Here is an 18,457-nt window from a genome sequence, read left to right as displayed (position 1 = left end):
GCCACGTGGAGATTGAGTCATCGACACGTACAAAGATTAGTATGGACTAACTTTTTGTCTTAGCAGCCTTCTGGAATGGAGTACTTTTTAGATCAAAACAATGGTTTATAATTTTGATTAATGTATTATGCATATAATTAAGCTCATGCAATGCACGTTCATGTACATTCGGTCCATCGTGGCTGCTCCTCACAAGTAACAATATAGTTTTCTTAAAGTCAATTGTGTTTTTTGGTCTATAATACTAGTGTCTATTGTCTAATAATAACACACATTAAGATTCTGTAATCAAAGACTTTTGAAATGTTTAACACTACTAACCTCTATCCAGTAAGAGCGTTAAGAAAACAGAACACTCCCTTATGAGCCCATTATAGGCCCAATAAATTATGGCCTAACCGAGTCAAAGATTAATAGGCCCAACTTAAAGTTTGGAAACCTGAATCTTATTCGTTTACAACGTTACGGAAAGAAAAATAAAAACGGAGTCTAGTTTTTTTGTAAATTATCAGTGAATGATCTGGTTCATAACTCATAAGCACTACTAACAATGACCACATTCGTTGATAAACAACTGTTAATGTTCAATCAAGAAACACGAATCCGAACATAACTAATATGTCTAATAAATAATATATCGAATTGGAGATAGACCCACTTCAGTTATAGTGGATTTATTTTGGGTTTTGTATATAGTGTAATCATTGAACTTGAAAGTCAAACAATCTATTTTATGTGTAACTCATAATGCCGACAAAAATTTGAAGTTTAGCATGTAAGAGAGTTTAAAATATACATATATATATATATATATATAATTTGGATAGAAATTTTAAAACAACACTAAAAATTATATGCTTCAGTACATTAACCATTACTGAAAAACTAAATATTAATTGTAGGGATTAACACATAGATTGTGATAAAATTTCAAAAAATATGATAATACTATTTAATGCATAGTTGTATCATGAACTAACATATGATGATGGTCAAAGAGGTTTGGAACTTTTTTTGTCTCCGTTTCTCTAAAATAAGGATTCTATTGTGGTTTGTCCACTTATTTAGGGAACATATGAAGGTTTACTAAATTAATAGATAAAAAATAGAACGACGCCTATTTACGATGTAAGAGAGTTTAGAATACATAAATACAAATATAAAATATGGTTATAAATTTTAAAACAACACTAAAAATTATAAATTTCAGTATATTAACCATTTACCGAAAAACTGAATTTTTTATAGTGGTTAATACATAGATTTTGAAAAAAAAATCATAAAATATGATAATATTGTTTTAATGCATAGTTCTATCATGAAATAATATATGATGATGGTCAGAGAGGTTTGAAACTTTCTTTTCTCTTCTTTTCTTTAAAACATCGATTTTATTGTGGTTTGTCGTTTGATATAGGGAGCATATGAAGTTCTACTAAATTAATTGATAAAAAAATAGAACGACCCCCATTTACCATGTAAGATAGTTTAGAATACATTAATAAAAATATAGAATGTGGTTAGAAATTTGAAAACAACACTTCAAATTATAGGCTTTAGTAGATTAACCATTTACCGAAAAACTGCATATTTTGTAGTGGATAACACATAGATTTTGAGAAAAATTTAAAAAATATGACAATATTGTTTTAGTGCCTAGTTGTATCACCAAATAACATATGATGATGGTCAGAGAGGTTTGAAACCTTTTTTCCATTATTTTCTCTAAAATAGCGATTTTATTGTAGTTTGTCAACTGATTTAGGGCGCATATGAAGTTTTACTAAATTAATTGATAAAAAAATAGAATGATGCCTATGTACCATAAAAGAAACTTTAAAATACATTAATACAAAAGTATAATATGGTAAGAAAATTAAAAACAACCCTAACAATTATAGGCTTCAGTATATTAACCATTTACCGAAAAACTGAATATTTTGTAGGGGTTAACACATAGATTCTGAAAAAAATTCAAAAAATATGACAATATTGTTTTAATGCATAGTTGTATCATGAATTAAGATATGATGATGATCAAAGAGGTTTGCAATCTTTGTTGTCTCTGTTTCTCTAGAATAGAGATTTTATTGTGGTTTATCCACTAATTTAGGAAGCATCTAAAGTTTTACTAAACTAATTGATAAAAAAATAGAATGACGCCCATTTACCATGTAAAAGAACTTAGAATACATTAACAAATGTAGAATATGATTAGAAATTAACACTAAAAACTATAGGTTTCAGTATATTAACCATTTACCGAAAAACTGAATATTAATTGTAGGGATTAACACATAGATTGTGAGAGAAATTTAAAAAATATGATAATATTATTTAATGCGTAGTTGTATCTAACATATGATGATGGTCAGAGAGGTTTGGAACTTTTGTTATCTCTTTTTCTCTAGAATAGGGATTATATTGTGGTTTGTCCACTGATTTGGAGAGCATATGAAGTTTTACAAAATTAATAGATAAAAAATAGAATGTCGCCTATTTACGATGTAAGAGAGTTTAGAATACATAAATACAAATATAGAATGTGGTTAGAAATTTTAAAACAACACTTAAAATTATAGGCTTCAGTATATTAACCATTTACCGAATTGAATATTTTATAGTGGTTAATACATAGATTTTGAAAAAAATTCAAAAAATATGACAATATTGTTTTAATACATAGTTGTATCATGAAATAATATATGATGATGGTTAGAGAGGTTTGGAACTTTTTTTCCTCTTATTTTCTCTAAAACATCGATTTTATTGTGGTTTGTCCAATGATATATGGAGCATATGAAGTTTTACTAAATTAATTATAAAAAAATATAACGACGCCCATTTACCATGTAAGAGAGTTTAGAATACATTAATAAAAATATAGAATGTGGTTAGAAATCTTAAAACAACACTTCAAATTATAGGTTTTAATAGATTAACCATTTATCGAAAAACTGAATATTTTGTAATGGTTAACACATAGATTTTAAAAAAAAAATAAAAAAATATGACAATATTGGTTTAGTACATAGTTGTATCATCAAATAACATATGATGATGGTCAGAGAGGTTTGAAACCTTTTCTCTATTCTTTTCTCTAAAATAGCGAATTTATTATGGTTTGTCAACTGATTTAGGGAGCATATGAAGTTTTACTAAATTAATTGATAAAAAATAGAATGATGCCCATGTACCATGAAAGAGACTTTAAAATACATTAATAAAAATTATAATGTGGTAAGAAAATTAAAAACAACCTTAAAAATTATAGACTTCAGTATATTAACCATTTACCGAAAAACTGAATATTTTGTAAGTGTTAACACATAGATTTTAAGAAAAATTTTAAAAATATGACAATATTATTTTAATGCATAGTTGTATCATGAAATAATATATGATGATGGTCAGAGATGTTTGGAACTTTTTTTCTCTTTTTTTCTCTAAAACATTGATTTTATTGTTGTTTATCCACTCATATAGGGAGCATATGAAGTTTTACTAAATTAATTGATAAAAAATAGAATGACGCTCATTTACAATGTAAGAGAGTTTAGAATAAATTAATACAAATATAGAATATGGTTATAAATTGTAAAACAACACTAAAAATTATAGGTTTTAGTAGATTAACCATTTACTGAAAACTGAATATTTTGTAATGGTTAACATATAAATTTTGAGAAAAAATTAAACAAATATGGAAATATTGTTTTAGTGCATAGTTGTATCATCAAATAACATATGATGATGGTCAGAGAGGTTTGAAACCTTTTTTCTATTATTTTCTCTAAAATAGCGATTTTATTGTGGTTTGTCAAGTGATTTATGGAGCACATGAAGTTTTACTAAATTAATTGATAAAAAAATAGAATGATGCCCATGTACCATGAAAGAGACTTTAAAATACATTAATAAAAAATTATAATGTGGTAAGAAAATTAAAAATAACCCTAAAAATTATAGGCTTCAGTATATTAACCATTTACCGAAAAACTGAATATTTTGTAGGGGTTAACACATAGATTTTGAAAAAAATCAAAAAATATGATAATATTATTTAATGCAAAATTGTCTCATGAACAACATATGATGATGGTCAAAGAGGTTTGTAACCTTTTTTGTCTCTGTTTCTCTAGAATATAGATTTTATTATAGTTTGTCCACTAATTGAGAGAGCATATGAATTTTTACTAAAATAATTGATAAAAAAATAGAACGACGTTCATTTACCATGGAAGAGAGTTTAGAATATATTAATACAAATATTGAATGTGGGTAGATATTTTAAAACAATACTAAAAATTATAGGTTTCAGTATATTAACCATTTACCGAAAAACTGAATATTATTTGTAGGGGTTAACACATAGGTTTTGAGAAAAATTCAAAACAAATATGACAATATTGTTTTAATGCATAGTTGTATCATGAAATAACAAATGATGATGGTCAGAGAGGTTTGAAACATTTATTCTCTTCTTTTATCTAAAATGGTGATTTTATTGTGGTTTGTCAACTGATTTAGGGAGCATATGAAGTTTTACTAAATTAATTAATAAAAAATAGAATGATGTCCATGTACCATGAAAGAGATCTTAAAATACATTAATACAAAAGTAGAATGTAGTTAGAAATTTTAAAATAACCCTAAAAATTATAGGCTTCAGTATATTAACCATTTACTGAAAAACTGAATATTTTGTAAGGACATATAGATTTTGAGAAAATTTCAAAAAATAGGATAATATTATTTAATGCATAGTTGTATCATGAACTAACATATGATGATGGTCAGAGAGGTTTGGAGCATTTGTTGTCTCCGTTTCTCTAGAATAGTGATTTTATTGTGGTTTGTCCACTGATATAAGGAGCATATGAAATTTTACTAAATTAATTGATAAAAATAATAGAACGACGCCCATATACCATGTAAAAGAGTTTAGAATACATTAATAATATGGTTAGAAATTTTAAAACAACACTAAAAATTATAGGCTTCGGTTTATTAACCATTTATCGAAAAACTGAATATTTTGTAGGGGTGTAAACACATAGATTTTGAAAACAAAATCAAAAAATATGATAATATTGTTTTAATGCATAGTTATATCATGAACTAACATATGATGATGGTCAGAGAGGTTTGGAACATTTGTTGTCTCTGTTTCTCTAGAATAGAGATTTTATTGTGGTTTGTCCATTGATTTACGGAGCATATGAAGTTTTACTAAATTAATTGAAAAAAATATAACGACGCTCATTTACCATGTAAGAGAGTTTAGAATACATTGATACAGATATATAATGTGGATAGAAATTTTTAAAACAACACTGAAAATTATATGCTTCGGTATATTAACCATTTACTGAAAAACTAAATATTTTCTAGGGGTTTGTTAATACATAGATTTTGAGAAAATTAAAAAAAATATAAAAATATTGTTTTAATGCATAGTTGTATTATGAACTAACATATGATGATGGTCATAGAGGTTGGGAACATTTGTTGTCCCTGTTTCTCCAGAATAGAGATTTTGTTGTGGTTTGTCGATTGATTTACGGAGTTTATGAAGTTTTACTAAATTAATTGATAAAAAAATAGAGCGACGCCCATTTACCATGTAAGAGAGTTTCGAATACATTAATACAAATATAGAATGTGTTAGAAATTTTAAAACAACACTAAAAATTATAAGCTTCAATATATAAAATTTAATATTTTAATATACACATGGATTTTGAGAAAAATTCAAAAAATATTACAATGTTCTTTTAATGCATAGTTGTATCATAAAATAATATATGATTATGATGAGAGAGTTTTGGAACATTTTCTGTCTTTTTTTCTCTAAAATAACGATTTTATTGTGGTTTGTCCACTAATTTATGGAGCATATGAAGTTTTATTAAATTAATTGATAAAAAAAATAGAACGACGCCTATTTACCATGTAAAAGAGTTTAGAATACATTAATACAAATATGGAATATGATTAGAAATTAAAAACAACACTAAAAATTAGAGACTTTAGTATATTAACCATTTACCGAGAAACTGAATATTAATTGTAGGGGTTAACACGTAGATTGTAAGAAAAATTCAAAAAATATGATAATATTATTTAATGCATAGTTGTATCATTAACTAAAATATAAACATCTTTGATCATCATCATATGTTAGTTCATGATACAACTATGCATTAAAACAAAATTATCATATTTTTTAAAATTTTCTCAAAATCTATGTGTTAACCCCCTATAAAATATTCAGTTTTTGGTAAATGGTTAATATACAGAAGCCCATAATTTTTAGAGTTGTTTTAAAATTTCTTTCCACATTATATATTTATATTAATGTATTCTAAATTCTCTTACATGGGAAATGAACGTCGTTCTATTTTTTTATCAATTAATTTAGTAAAACTTCATATGCTCACTATATCAGTGCACAAACCACAATAAAATTGCTGGTTTAGAGAAAAGAAGAAAAAAAAGGTTCCAAACCTCTCTAACCATCATCATATGTTAGTTCATGATACAACTATGCATTAAAACAATAATATCATATTTTTTTGAATTTTTTTCAAAATCTATGTGTTAACCCGAGTTGCCGTCAGTATATTAGACCATGATTAACCCATGCTCTTGAGGTGGGATTCTTAACTTCGGTTAAGAACCGTTTCTTTGCTTCGGTTGAGAACCGTTTCTTAGCTTTTAACTAAGAAAAGCTAAGAACTGTCTCTTAAATAAGAGATATAAGGGCATCCGCATTGCTAGATATGCAATTGCATATCTTAGTATTACTTTAATAATATAATTAGATTAAGAGATTTTGGTAAGATACATGATTAAAAGTAGAGATTATTGGTAGATGTTTTGGTAGGTTCTTAGCAAAATTGTAAATTTTGTTTTTTTTTGAAAATTGATTGGTTGGATTTTACAATAAAACATATAACATTAAACATAAGAACATTACAAAGTTAAAAAAAAAAGAAAATTACAAAGTTGAAAAAAAATTCACCGGAGATTACAATCACCCTCTCACGGTTACTTTCTTACACTCAGCTAACAACCTAGCTTGAGCTTCTCAAGAACAGAGAAGAACAACAAGAAAGAGGAGATATACAAGAGGAACCCAAGAAGAACTCTACACCAAGCTCTCTCTCTCTCTCTCTCTCTCTCTCTCTCTCTCTCTCTCTCTCTCTCTCTCTCTCTCTCTCTCTCTCTCTCTCTCTCTCTCTCTCTGAGTCACCAGGAACATCCCTCTTGGACTGCCCTGGATTGGCTGCAATCTCGGCAGCTAGTTGACTGCTAAGGCTTATCTGGAGAAGATGAAGAAACAAGTATTTATAGCTAGGGCTTTAGTGAGAACCCTCTGATAGAATCAGATACTATACTTATGCAGAAATATTTCCTACAGCACCAAAGTGCTGAAGATACGTTCTCCAAAGTGAGCACTTTGAACCTGTAGATCATTTCAACATGTTCTGCAGTCCTTCACCACAATTCACTTCAATTTTGGATCACACATCAACACAGACCAATGCTTTTACTATTTAACCTCATTAAAACGTTTACCTACCCAACGATCTAAGGCAAAAACATCCTTTCTTTATATTCACAGAACTCATTTTCTCATTGTAAAGCAAACAATGAACAACTCAAGTTTAAAAATCTAAACTTTATAACGAACCATTCTTTGTCCTAAGGAACACATAAACAACTCATCGATTAAACAAAAGAAAACATGTTTAATTTACATAACAAGTCAAGAAAATTACCAACCCATTCTTAACAACTCTACTAAAGGAATCGATTAACACAAAAACAACTCAAGTTTAATTAACAACCATACAAATCCGAAGAAAACTTTTACTCCAACGAATTCACAAATCAGTCAATTAACTCACTAATAAGACAATGAATAAGTCAATTCCACTTCCTACCAATCATACAACAAGCAAACGGAGTAGAGAGAACGAAGACACACCTGGTTTCGGAGGAGAAGGTTTCGATGTGAGAGAGAAGTGGGAGACGTTGAGAATCGTCACCGATTTCGATTATCCCACTACAATACCCAAGCATGCAAGACCGAATCAAACCCACAAACCAAAAAAAAAAAAAAAGATCGGTGATTAAATCTGGGAAAATCGCAACAGAGAGATCAGAGAAGAACACGTACCAGCGGTATATTAGATTCGGCGGATAGGATGACGATTTAACGAGAGCTCGGTGTCGATTTTTTCTTGCGAGATTGCGAGACTGAATTCGCCGTCGAGATTGAGGAAAGAGAGAGAGAGAGAGAGGAGACGAGAAGAATGAAGTCGAGAATGCTCTATATGTTTCCTCTACCTCTACCCCTTCAGTCTTCCTCTCATCTCTTGACACGTGCTACCCAAGGACGCGTAAGAAAAGTTCTAATTTTGTTAACGTCCCACGATTATTAGCTTAATTTGTATTTATTTTTTTGCCTCTTATTTGTTAAGATACGTCATTAGATGCACCGATGTGCATGTCCTAAGAGCATAAATATCGCTGGTTTCTAAAGGAGGTTTTTGAACTGTTTGTGGCCCCACTGACGCGTGGATCCCACAAAAAATTTAGAAACCGATCTCTAAAATCACGAAATAATGATCGGTTTTTGGGGAGTTTTTGCATTGTTTGCGGGCCCTACCGATACGTGGCTGCCCGCGATTAGTTTATTTTTTAATTTTTTTTAGAAAACAAAAAGAAAAAAAAAATTCTCAAGATTCCGGTAATTATGGTTTAAGAGACAGTTTTTAGTCGAAAAATATAAAAAAAAATGTCAAAACATGAGTTAAGAATCACAAATTAAAAGCCCAGATTAATCATGTTCTTAATAGACAACATATAAGAATGTATATCATCCACCATAAACATAATTGCGCAACATAATTGCGCAGGCTATGTTCAAATTATATTTGTCGTTATAATTATATGATTGATAGTAATCGTTCGGACAGCAAAAAAAATAGAGAGAGCGATCGATAGGTTATAGAAAAAGGTGAAAGAGGAAATGAGATGTAAATGCAAAAGGGAGACAGATAAGAGATGATGGGGAAAGTGTGGAAGGGAGGTGGCTTTGGAAGTAAGGAACTCTCACTTCACTCATCTCCTCGTAAAGGAACTTTTCCTTCTCAGAGACACGCACGTGCGTTGGTGCTACATCCAATGCTCTTCTTCCCTTCTCTATCTACTTACAAAACAAACCCTACACACATAAATTATGTTCTTCCATAAAATGTACAGTAGTATGTGATAGTATATAGTATATGCAGTGATCAAGTGAGCTAGTCGATGTAATCATCATTTTCTTGTTCCAAGATTTAGTATATATTTCTACTCGACTCTTTTCTTACTTGAAAAATAACATCACAGTAATATACTGTACAATTATTTGATTAGTTTCTAAATATCAGGAAACTACTTGTATAAGTGTACATATCTAAAAAAAAAAATGTACATATCTAAGGATTTTCGTGTAAATGTGTAAATACAAGTATCCGCCAAATGCAATCACCTTGTTCCCAAGTCTTGTTCTTGTCATTATGCCTCTTGCCTCACCATTATCTTACCAACCTCGGAACAATCATCCTTTTCTCCTTTTTCTTTTATGCCTCTTGCCTCACGATCTATATTCTACCTTACAACTAATATAATTTTATTTTATAGCCGTTGATACTAAATACAAATAACCACTATTAATAAATCTTTAACACAGAAAAATAATAACATACAAACAATGTGAATTTTTCGGGAAATGGATTTAGACTTTAATAAGTAACGGACTAAAAACATATATTTGACCTAGTATACAACAAAAAAAATTGACATGGTTAGTAACATGTAACTTTTTCTTGGGTGTACTCGTTGAGCGTTATAAACATTTCAATAAGCGTATATATGCACTATAATTTAACATATACGCAAAGCTTAGTTATCACTAACACATGGATCATAAAAACTTGGAACCAATTTATTATTTTTTCTTAGTCAACGCAGACACACAAAACCCCCCTCGCAAACCTAAAAGATCGATCGACCATTCTCATGACCAAAACGGTTCTCGTCGATTCCATACGTACCCCAAATCTTCATCAAAGGCTACAATTATCTTTTAGAAAATAAAATTAAAATTTAACAGAAGATATATTAAAAATTGAAAAACGAAGAAACGTATCATTATTATTATTTTGGCGAATTAGAAAGATGGTCTCGGAGTTCCCCAATAAGCTTCGCCTTGCAATTGAACAGATGAACTCATAAGATTTGGTTGCAACCCTTGAATAAACGACGTCGGATCTTGCATCAACTGCTGCTGCTGCTGCTGCGTTTGCGTCCCACCACCCATCGTTGCGTTTCCATCTATATTATTATTATTAGCAACCGCTCCAGACGTTTGCTGCTCTTCCTGATCATCCTCCTCTAAAGGCAACCTCTCATACGCAGCGTTACCAAACGAAGCGGCCATAATCACCACAGGTCCCGAAGCCATGAGTGGACCAACCACGCTCCCTCCAACTACTTGTCCTTGGCCACCGGCTAAGTAAATCGTTAGACCGGAAGCAGCCGGTGGAGCCGGAGGAGGGAGGAAAGATCCCGAGAGAGAAAGAATCTCGAAACGTCCGTGCAAGTTAACCACAGACGAGCCGCCACCAGGTACCGTAGCTGGCTGTCTTATGGTAACGTTAGTAACGGCGCCGTTTCCGCTCAAAACGCATACACCGCGTTGGCGACGGCGAGCGAAGACCGTGACGCTTTCCATGACGTCACATCCGTTGGCTACTTCCATCACATGGGATTTGAGAGCGTTCGCGCTGTCTCTCGTGACGATGATTGGTGGTTTTGGTTTGTTCTTGGATCCAGCTGGTCTGCCACGTGGTCTTCTCGTGATTTGATTATCTCCTCCTCCTCCACCGCCGCTTTCTCCGCCGGAACCGGGAGTGTTTTGATCCTTTCCGGCTGGAGAGTGCTCGTTTGGATCGATCTCAGTGTCTCGGTCGCGTTTTAGGCCGCTGATTCGGTGCTGGTCGATCTCGTGGATGTGATTGTGTTGCTGCTGATGCTGAAACTGATGGTGTGGGTGAAGATGAAGATCTCTTGAGAGAAAAGGAAGAGAGCGAGAGACTTGATCCATTTCTTGAGTGAAAAGACAAACAATTAAAAACCCTAGTTAATTAATCTCCTTTTTCTCTTTCGCTCAAACCAAAACCAGTAGCTTAGCTTGAGTATGGAAATACAATTAATCAAGGGGAAGAAGATTGAAAATTTTGAAGAAGAGCAAAAGAAAAGAGATACAAGGTCATGTACATGTACAATGAAACTGGAGGTGGACTAGTAAAACATGAAGATGAAGCTTGTGAGAAAAAGAGAGAGAGAGAGAGAGAGGAGAGAGATGGATTTAGGGTTAGGTCTGAGAGGTTAAGGGTAAGAAAGTATTCAGATGGAAGATGGGTTTAGTTTGGTTTAGACTTTAGATAGACAGCGTGCCTCATGGCGGTTTGTGGGTCCTACCTACTATAGTCACTTTGTGGGGTCCAATTTTTCATGTTGTGTAATAATTTTCAGTTGTGTGTTTGTCTCTCTTTGATTGAAAAATAAGGAAAAATTAAATTTAGCAAAATAATTCCGTGAAAAATATTGGATGATGTTTACTAGATATGCAGTCCATGGATGCGTGGAATTATATCAAAGATTATAATGGACACACAAATTAAAGCGCACGAGTCAATCTCGAATCTAAAATGATTTTGTTTAAACTTAATTAAGCTTTGATGAAACTGATGTATATATGTATGATTTTATAGCTGGTACATGCCCTAATGTACGGTCTTTAATTACATTTATCAATTCACGAGATCTAATTTTGTAGCTAACATTCACGAGTCTTTTTACTTCATTTTTTATTATGTTTCTAAATGTGACGGTATAACATAAGAAAATAAGAATTCTATCTATATACGCACAATCAAAACGTAAAGAGCAACGGAGATATTTATAGTCTCCAATACAATAAGAAGGTAGAATGAGCCAAACACTTATATATATATTTTTAGAGAGACCTAGGTCATAACACAAACACTTATATATTCCTGATATGATTATATATCATTTTTAGCAGTCACTAGTTCAAACAAAACAAAACTATGTAGATGATGTGAAGAATCAAGTATTCATTTTGTGTTTACGTGCGTATGATTAATTGGCTCATTTAACGTACATGATGTGAAGAATCAAGTATTCATTTTCAAACAAGCGTTAAGAAATGGCTCCTTTAAAATACTCCCTATGCATCATTTTAACTGATGTTTAAGGTTTTTTACACATAAATTTAAAAAATATAAAATTTTATGTAATTTATCTTGGATACATAAAAATAATATTAAATAAAACTAGTTCAACCAATAAAAAAATACAGTATTTTGTAATTGGTCATAAATTTTAAATGACATTAAATTTTATTTTAAATGGTGAAAAAATCATTTATTATGAAACAAATTAAAATTCTTAAACATCACTTAAAATGATACGGAGGGAGTACTTATAATAAAAGATCTCGTAGGGTTAATTGTAGAAAAAAATACATATAGCTGTTTTCTTTTTCTCACAAATAAATGTTTTTGACCTGCAAATATATTTTAACATGATACATGTGTCCGCAACATATAAGTTAAGATTACTTAATTAAGGTGCATGAAAGTTAGTGATAAATAATTACGAGTTGAAATGGCAAAAACAAGCTGAGAAAAGAAGAGACGTTATTGTCGTTGGATGATGACAGAAGCTGTTTAATTATTTCACTTAAAATCTAGGAGAAGAGAACCACTTAATTGTATACTGATATGTTATTATCCACGAAATAACGATGATAGAAATCATTTTTCTGAAAAAAACTACATGTACGTCAATAATTAATGTCCATATATTATTATACTGTGTGTTTAATTACACGATTGCATTGGTAGCTAATCATTCCACATCAGCTAAAAATTTCGCTCATTTGCTGTCCGCCCTTGCAAATCTCTACTATTATCATAAATATATGTATAAAGAAATCAGTTATGACATAAAAACATATTTTAGTAATGGGAATAATAGTGAAACAATTTGAAGATTAACAACAGAACTAAACGAGAAAATACATTTTACCAAAAGGAATGTGTGAAACGTTAAATTCTCGAGCCCATAAACTCTGATATTCTGAAAGTTACTTATTACTGAGTAGACGCTTCAAGAAAAACTGACTTAAGTTTCTTTATTTTCAGCCGATTTGTTTTTTTTTTGGCTTTTTAACATATACTAGCAAAATAGTAGTATTACTATCATATTCAGATGTTGCTGAAAGGATTAATTGTGTATGGTTCGCTCGATGAGGGTAGATTCAAGCTCGTAATTCGCAAAACTTGAGAAAGACTAAAGAGACAAGAAGTGGAGGGAAAGAGAAGATGACAAGCGCGTCAGACGCCGTTGGATGTTTGTCCCCGTCGGTTGCGATGCCTTCACGTTACAAGACCAGCCAGCGAAAACCAGCTCACACTCGCACGTGGAGAAGCTGACACGCGTGAATGATTCATTTAATGTTAAATCACTTCCCTATAAACATTGACTCATTCAGGGACATGCCTGCAACTCGAAGGGTGGCTTTCACGTCACGATCGGAATATTTCAGGTCATCAACGGGTGATTTTAGCAAGAAAATTCACTGCTCTAATAATTACCTTAAATATGTCAAAAGTAAATATAAATTTCCCAAAATATGCAACTTCAGTTGTTTTCTTGCTCACACGACCACCAAAGTAAACATTCTCCGGACAAGACATATTTCCCAAAATATGCAACTTCAGTTATTTCAGGTCTTGAGTATTTTTATCTGTACACTTTTTTTATTCAAAACCTGAACAAAAGAGTACTCCCTCCGTTTATAGATAGATGATGTTTTATGGAGTTTTTGATGTTTCAAAATAGATGATATTTTTATATTTCAATGTATTTTTAACTTTATCAATAACTATGTAACCAATAATATTTTGTATTCTGTTTTGTGATTGGTTGAATAATTTAACTTATATTTTAATAATATTTTTAAGATGAAAAATAAATTTCTTAATAATTTTGCAAAATCCTAAAATTTTGTGTATTTTGAAACAAATAGAATATATATTACTAATATGGGTTGTATTAAGGATAAAAGTCATATAAAAGAAGATGGGAATCGCTGTTACATACCTATAAAGAAAGCATAGGATTCTGGTTATGATTCATCCATGCTTTTATGAAGTATAATAATCAGTTTTAAATTGTCAATACTAAATTTATGTAGTTGAAGTTTGTTAAATGTTGGACAGTTTTATAATTTTATGTGATTCATTAATTGTGTCGGATTATCTTTTAATAATCCGGCTTCCACACATTAAATTACGTACATATAAATAATAACTATACACATCCCTTACAAGTTTCATAGTGTATACCAAAAGGTCATTGCCTTTTGTTTTCTTCTTCGTCCACTGTTATATACACGATATATAAAACAAATATTCAAACAATATGTGATAAAAGAAGGAAGTGTAGATATGATGATTGGAGAACAACATTGCGGAAAATCCTCAGTGTATATACAACATTTTATATAGTTACACATTTTAAATTCTAACGTTCAAGATTTTATGTACTCTTACGGACAATATCCTATTCGTATTGCTTTTTTGTTACAATTGTCTCACAAAGTCATTCCGAGAGTAATCTTAATCGGATGGATGCAATGAGTTTTCTAATCGACATTACAAAGGCAACGGAAAAATGGTGGCGGGTTTGCTGGAAGTTTTTTTCCCTCAGTATCCAGACTACTCATTTTCTTGTATTTGATCGGAAGTTTAGATGAAATATGGAAATTTCTGGTGGTAATATATATATACTATACACTTATATCATATAGTATTAAGTTAAATAAAAAATTTTGAATTATTATATTGCTAGTGCAGTTACTAATTAGCAATACTAGTAATTCGAGAGAGAGTTTAATGTGTGTGTTGACCGCATGGGAAGAAGAGAGAGATGTAGGTTGAATCTGAAACCAGGACGTATGGGCGTGATTTTTCCCTTTCCCACCCATCCCCCACCCCCGCGGATCCCGCTGACACCCGACCCGATTAGGGTGGGTGGACGACTAGCCAGTGGCATCTCACTTCATTTGTCTTCATTTGAGATCCAATTAGGAGGGGGCATGTGGCTCTGAAACCCATGTTACGATATCTAAAAACTAATTACAAAATCTGTAACCATTAATACAATTAGATCATAGTAACTCACTAAAGCCTAATTAACATGTTTTTTTGGTAACACCTAATTAACATGTTATGTAACCATTTGTGTAGATATCGAGATATTTGAGAATTACTAGATATATTTGGACGGTTATGTGTGTAATCTTTTAGCTCAGTGAATTGCATATGCTCATTTATATGGTGCATCTCACATGTATTTCCTCTTCCTTTTCTACATCTCTAGATATGTAATCTCTATGGTTGTTCAAAAAAAAAAAAAGATAACCTCTATAGATTGCTTTTGTTAAGTTGAGGCATCTAAGTTTTCAGCAAAGATAACTTGTTATCTACTTTGCCTATATCTTTCAAAAAGCTGCTCTTTCCGTTCTTTAATGATAGACTTTTTAGAAAAAAGTTTGTTTCAGAAAAATGTATTTTTGTATGTTTCTATGAAAAAATTGTAAACTTCAAGAAAATTAATTGATTTTATGGAATTACTATTGGTTAAAAGTTATTGAAAATTATAGAAAATAACACATTTATTATGGTATTTTAATGTGTTTTCTTAATATGTGTAAAAATACTAAAAAGTCTATATTTTTGGAACGGATGAAGTACTACTCATTCAGTTTCATATTAAATATCATTGTAAAGTAGAAGTTCATCACAAAATAAGTAACGTTTTAGGATTTCTATGCAGTTTATGGTATTAATTTATCTCTGTTACATTTACATAAATTAAGAATAAAATAAAAATAATAAAATTATAATAGTTAAATAAGTGTAAAATTAAACATTTAATGAATTTTTTAATTGGCGTGAAAAACCTAGAATGGCATATAATTTGAAACATATGGAGTATTACTTAAATTCATTAAGTTGAAATAAACTCTATAAGCCAATTTAACCATGCATATAAAAACATACAAATATTTAGTTGATTAGTATTTGTAAAGTCAGATTGAACGGATTCACTGGTTATTTTTGTTAATTGTAATATCAAATGAAGAGTCATAAATTGAGGCCATAGATGTTTAAGATGTAGCTCCTCACTTTTAATATAAACGAAATCTCTAACATGTAGTTGATGAGCCAATTTTGTAACCTATTGGTTTGTATTAATATATAGATATAATTAATACCTTTTTGTATTACCTTTTTTGTTCCAAAAAAGGATATAATTAAAAGTACAAAATGTTAAACGCATTTTTAAAAGAAAGTTTGATATTTTTGTTGGAAAGTTCATAATTTTATCGATCTTTTTTTTTTAACACAATTTTATCGATCTTAATCCCATAAATTTTGTAGATATCATAAGAAGAATTAACTAATTTTCTCAATACATTCTCAACAGGGACATTGAAGCTAATGGCTGATTAAAGTTTCATTTAAGTGAGAGATAAGGATGGGTGCGACAGTTTAGATAAAAACAAAACATAGCTCGATGGCTCGATGCATTTTTGTTGGCACCTAATTTCTTTAAATGTATTACGAAATTGGTGGTATATACTATTTTTAATATATGAACTTTTTTTGAGAAAGGACTTTATATGAACTTTGTTATATATAAAATATATAATTAGAGGGAAAAGGCACCCTGGCTTGAAGATATGTAACGATCGAAGTTTTAGTATATTAAACTTGCAATAGACTTTTTTTTTTATTAGTGCTGAAGAATGACAATGACATTATCGTGCATTTTATTACCTATAAGGCTATAACAGGATATTATTATATTTAATTTTCCAACCTCTATTATACAGTACTCCTACTACCTAATCAAGTTTTTGTTTTGGTAATCTACTACCTAATCAAGTTGGTATTGTCATTTTTCAACATCGTTCGTAAAGCTTGCACATCTTTTCATATTATCTTAAGAGTTTACTGGCGACTTCGTTTTTAATTTATATCTACGTAAAATATAAGACATAGTTCTGGTCTTGTCCCAAACAAAATCAAATTAATATTGAAAATATATGAAATGAAAAAAGGAAAAGAGTTATAAGAATGGACCAACATCGAGGTTGTCTTGCGATTGACAGTGATTTATTTAGAATTATCATTTATCTTTTATCATCTTTTGAAACGAATATATGCCTCGAGAACTTGGTGCCAAAATGTCAACGATTCTATTAACATCACCTTAAAGCATCAAAGCACGACGTATTTTAAATATTGAATTAATTATAGTCCTAATCTGCTTACTAATAGTATATTTTATGTTGTGTGAGCGTTGATTAATTCTTCAATTTCTTATTTGATAAATGGAAAAATATTAATATGTTTTAACGGATTAACAGTACGTATAAGCCTACAAGGTTACTTTCAATTTTCAGTCTTTCGAAATTAAATTTAGAAAGTGAAAAGAAGAAAAAGTAACACTTATAAATCTACGCAAAAAATTATATTTATACTATTTCTAAACTGTAAAATACATGTTATATATATAAAGGGATGAAGGAAAGTGTAATCTTATTTATTAAAATATAAGTCACAACCTTGATTTATGTATGATTTTTTTTAAAAATAAACATAATGGAATTATTCCTAAAAAGTCATGTTACTTTTAATATCTAATCTTATCATTTAAATTTTGGGCCAACCAAATTTTTTTATTGGGATATCAATAATTGGATTTAAACAATAAATAATCCATTGGATTTATAGATAGTATAAATTAAATTGATATAATTTAATGTTGTAATACTATAACTCTATATGCTACATATTTAAATATTTGTTGATGTTAACTTTTAAAATTATAAAGATTTTTTTAAATAACAAAAATCATATTATCTAACAATGATTAATTTTTACTATCTTAAACCAATGAAAAAAAATTTTAAACTATGTATTTTATTTTAAAAATTAAACAAAAACTAAATGTGTAATCATTTACTCGATAATATAAATATATGAAGCGAAAAGTTTAATTTTTAAAGACTTACTAAATTTTTGAAATGTTACAATAACTTTGAATATGACAATAAAACAATATTTTACTAATCTTTATATATATATATAGTTACAATTTTAATAATGAAATAATAATCCAAAAAATATATATATAAGAAGATACAAATACATGTAAAAGTTTGAAACAATATATTCAATGAAAATATAAAGTAAGCTTATTATGTTTTAAAAATTGATAGACATATATATAT

General features: G+C 30.0%; 1 protein-coding gene across 1 annotated transcript; it reads right to left on the bottom strand.

Annotated features, from left to right (window-relative positions):
* Positions 1–9,980: 9,980 nt before the first annotated feature.
* Positions 9,981–11,703, bottom strand: LOC106454615 (AT-hook motif nuclear-localized protein 22-like). The gene has a single exon (XM_013896727.3). It carries the CDS (start codon positions 11,162–11,164, stop codon positions 10,229–10,231), a length of 936 nt encoding a protein of 311 aa, XP_013752181.1. The 5' UTR covers positions 11,165–11,703; the 3' UTR covers positions 9,981–10,228.
* Positions 11,704–18,457: the final 6,754 nt, after the last annotated feature.

This window comes from Brassica napus, chromosome A5, assembly GCF_020379485.1.
Source record: "Brassica napus cultivar Da-Ae chromosome A5, Da-Ae, whole genome shotgun sequence".
NCBI lineage: Eukaryota > Viridiplantae > Streptophyta > Magnoliopsida > Brassicales > Brassicaceae > Brassica > Brassica napus.
This window is presented reverse-complemented; position numbering and strand designations above follow the sequence as displayed.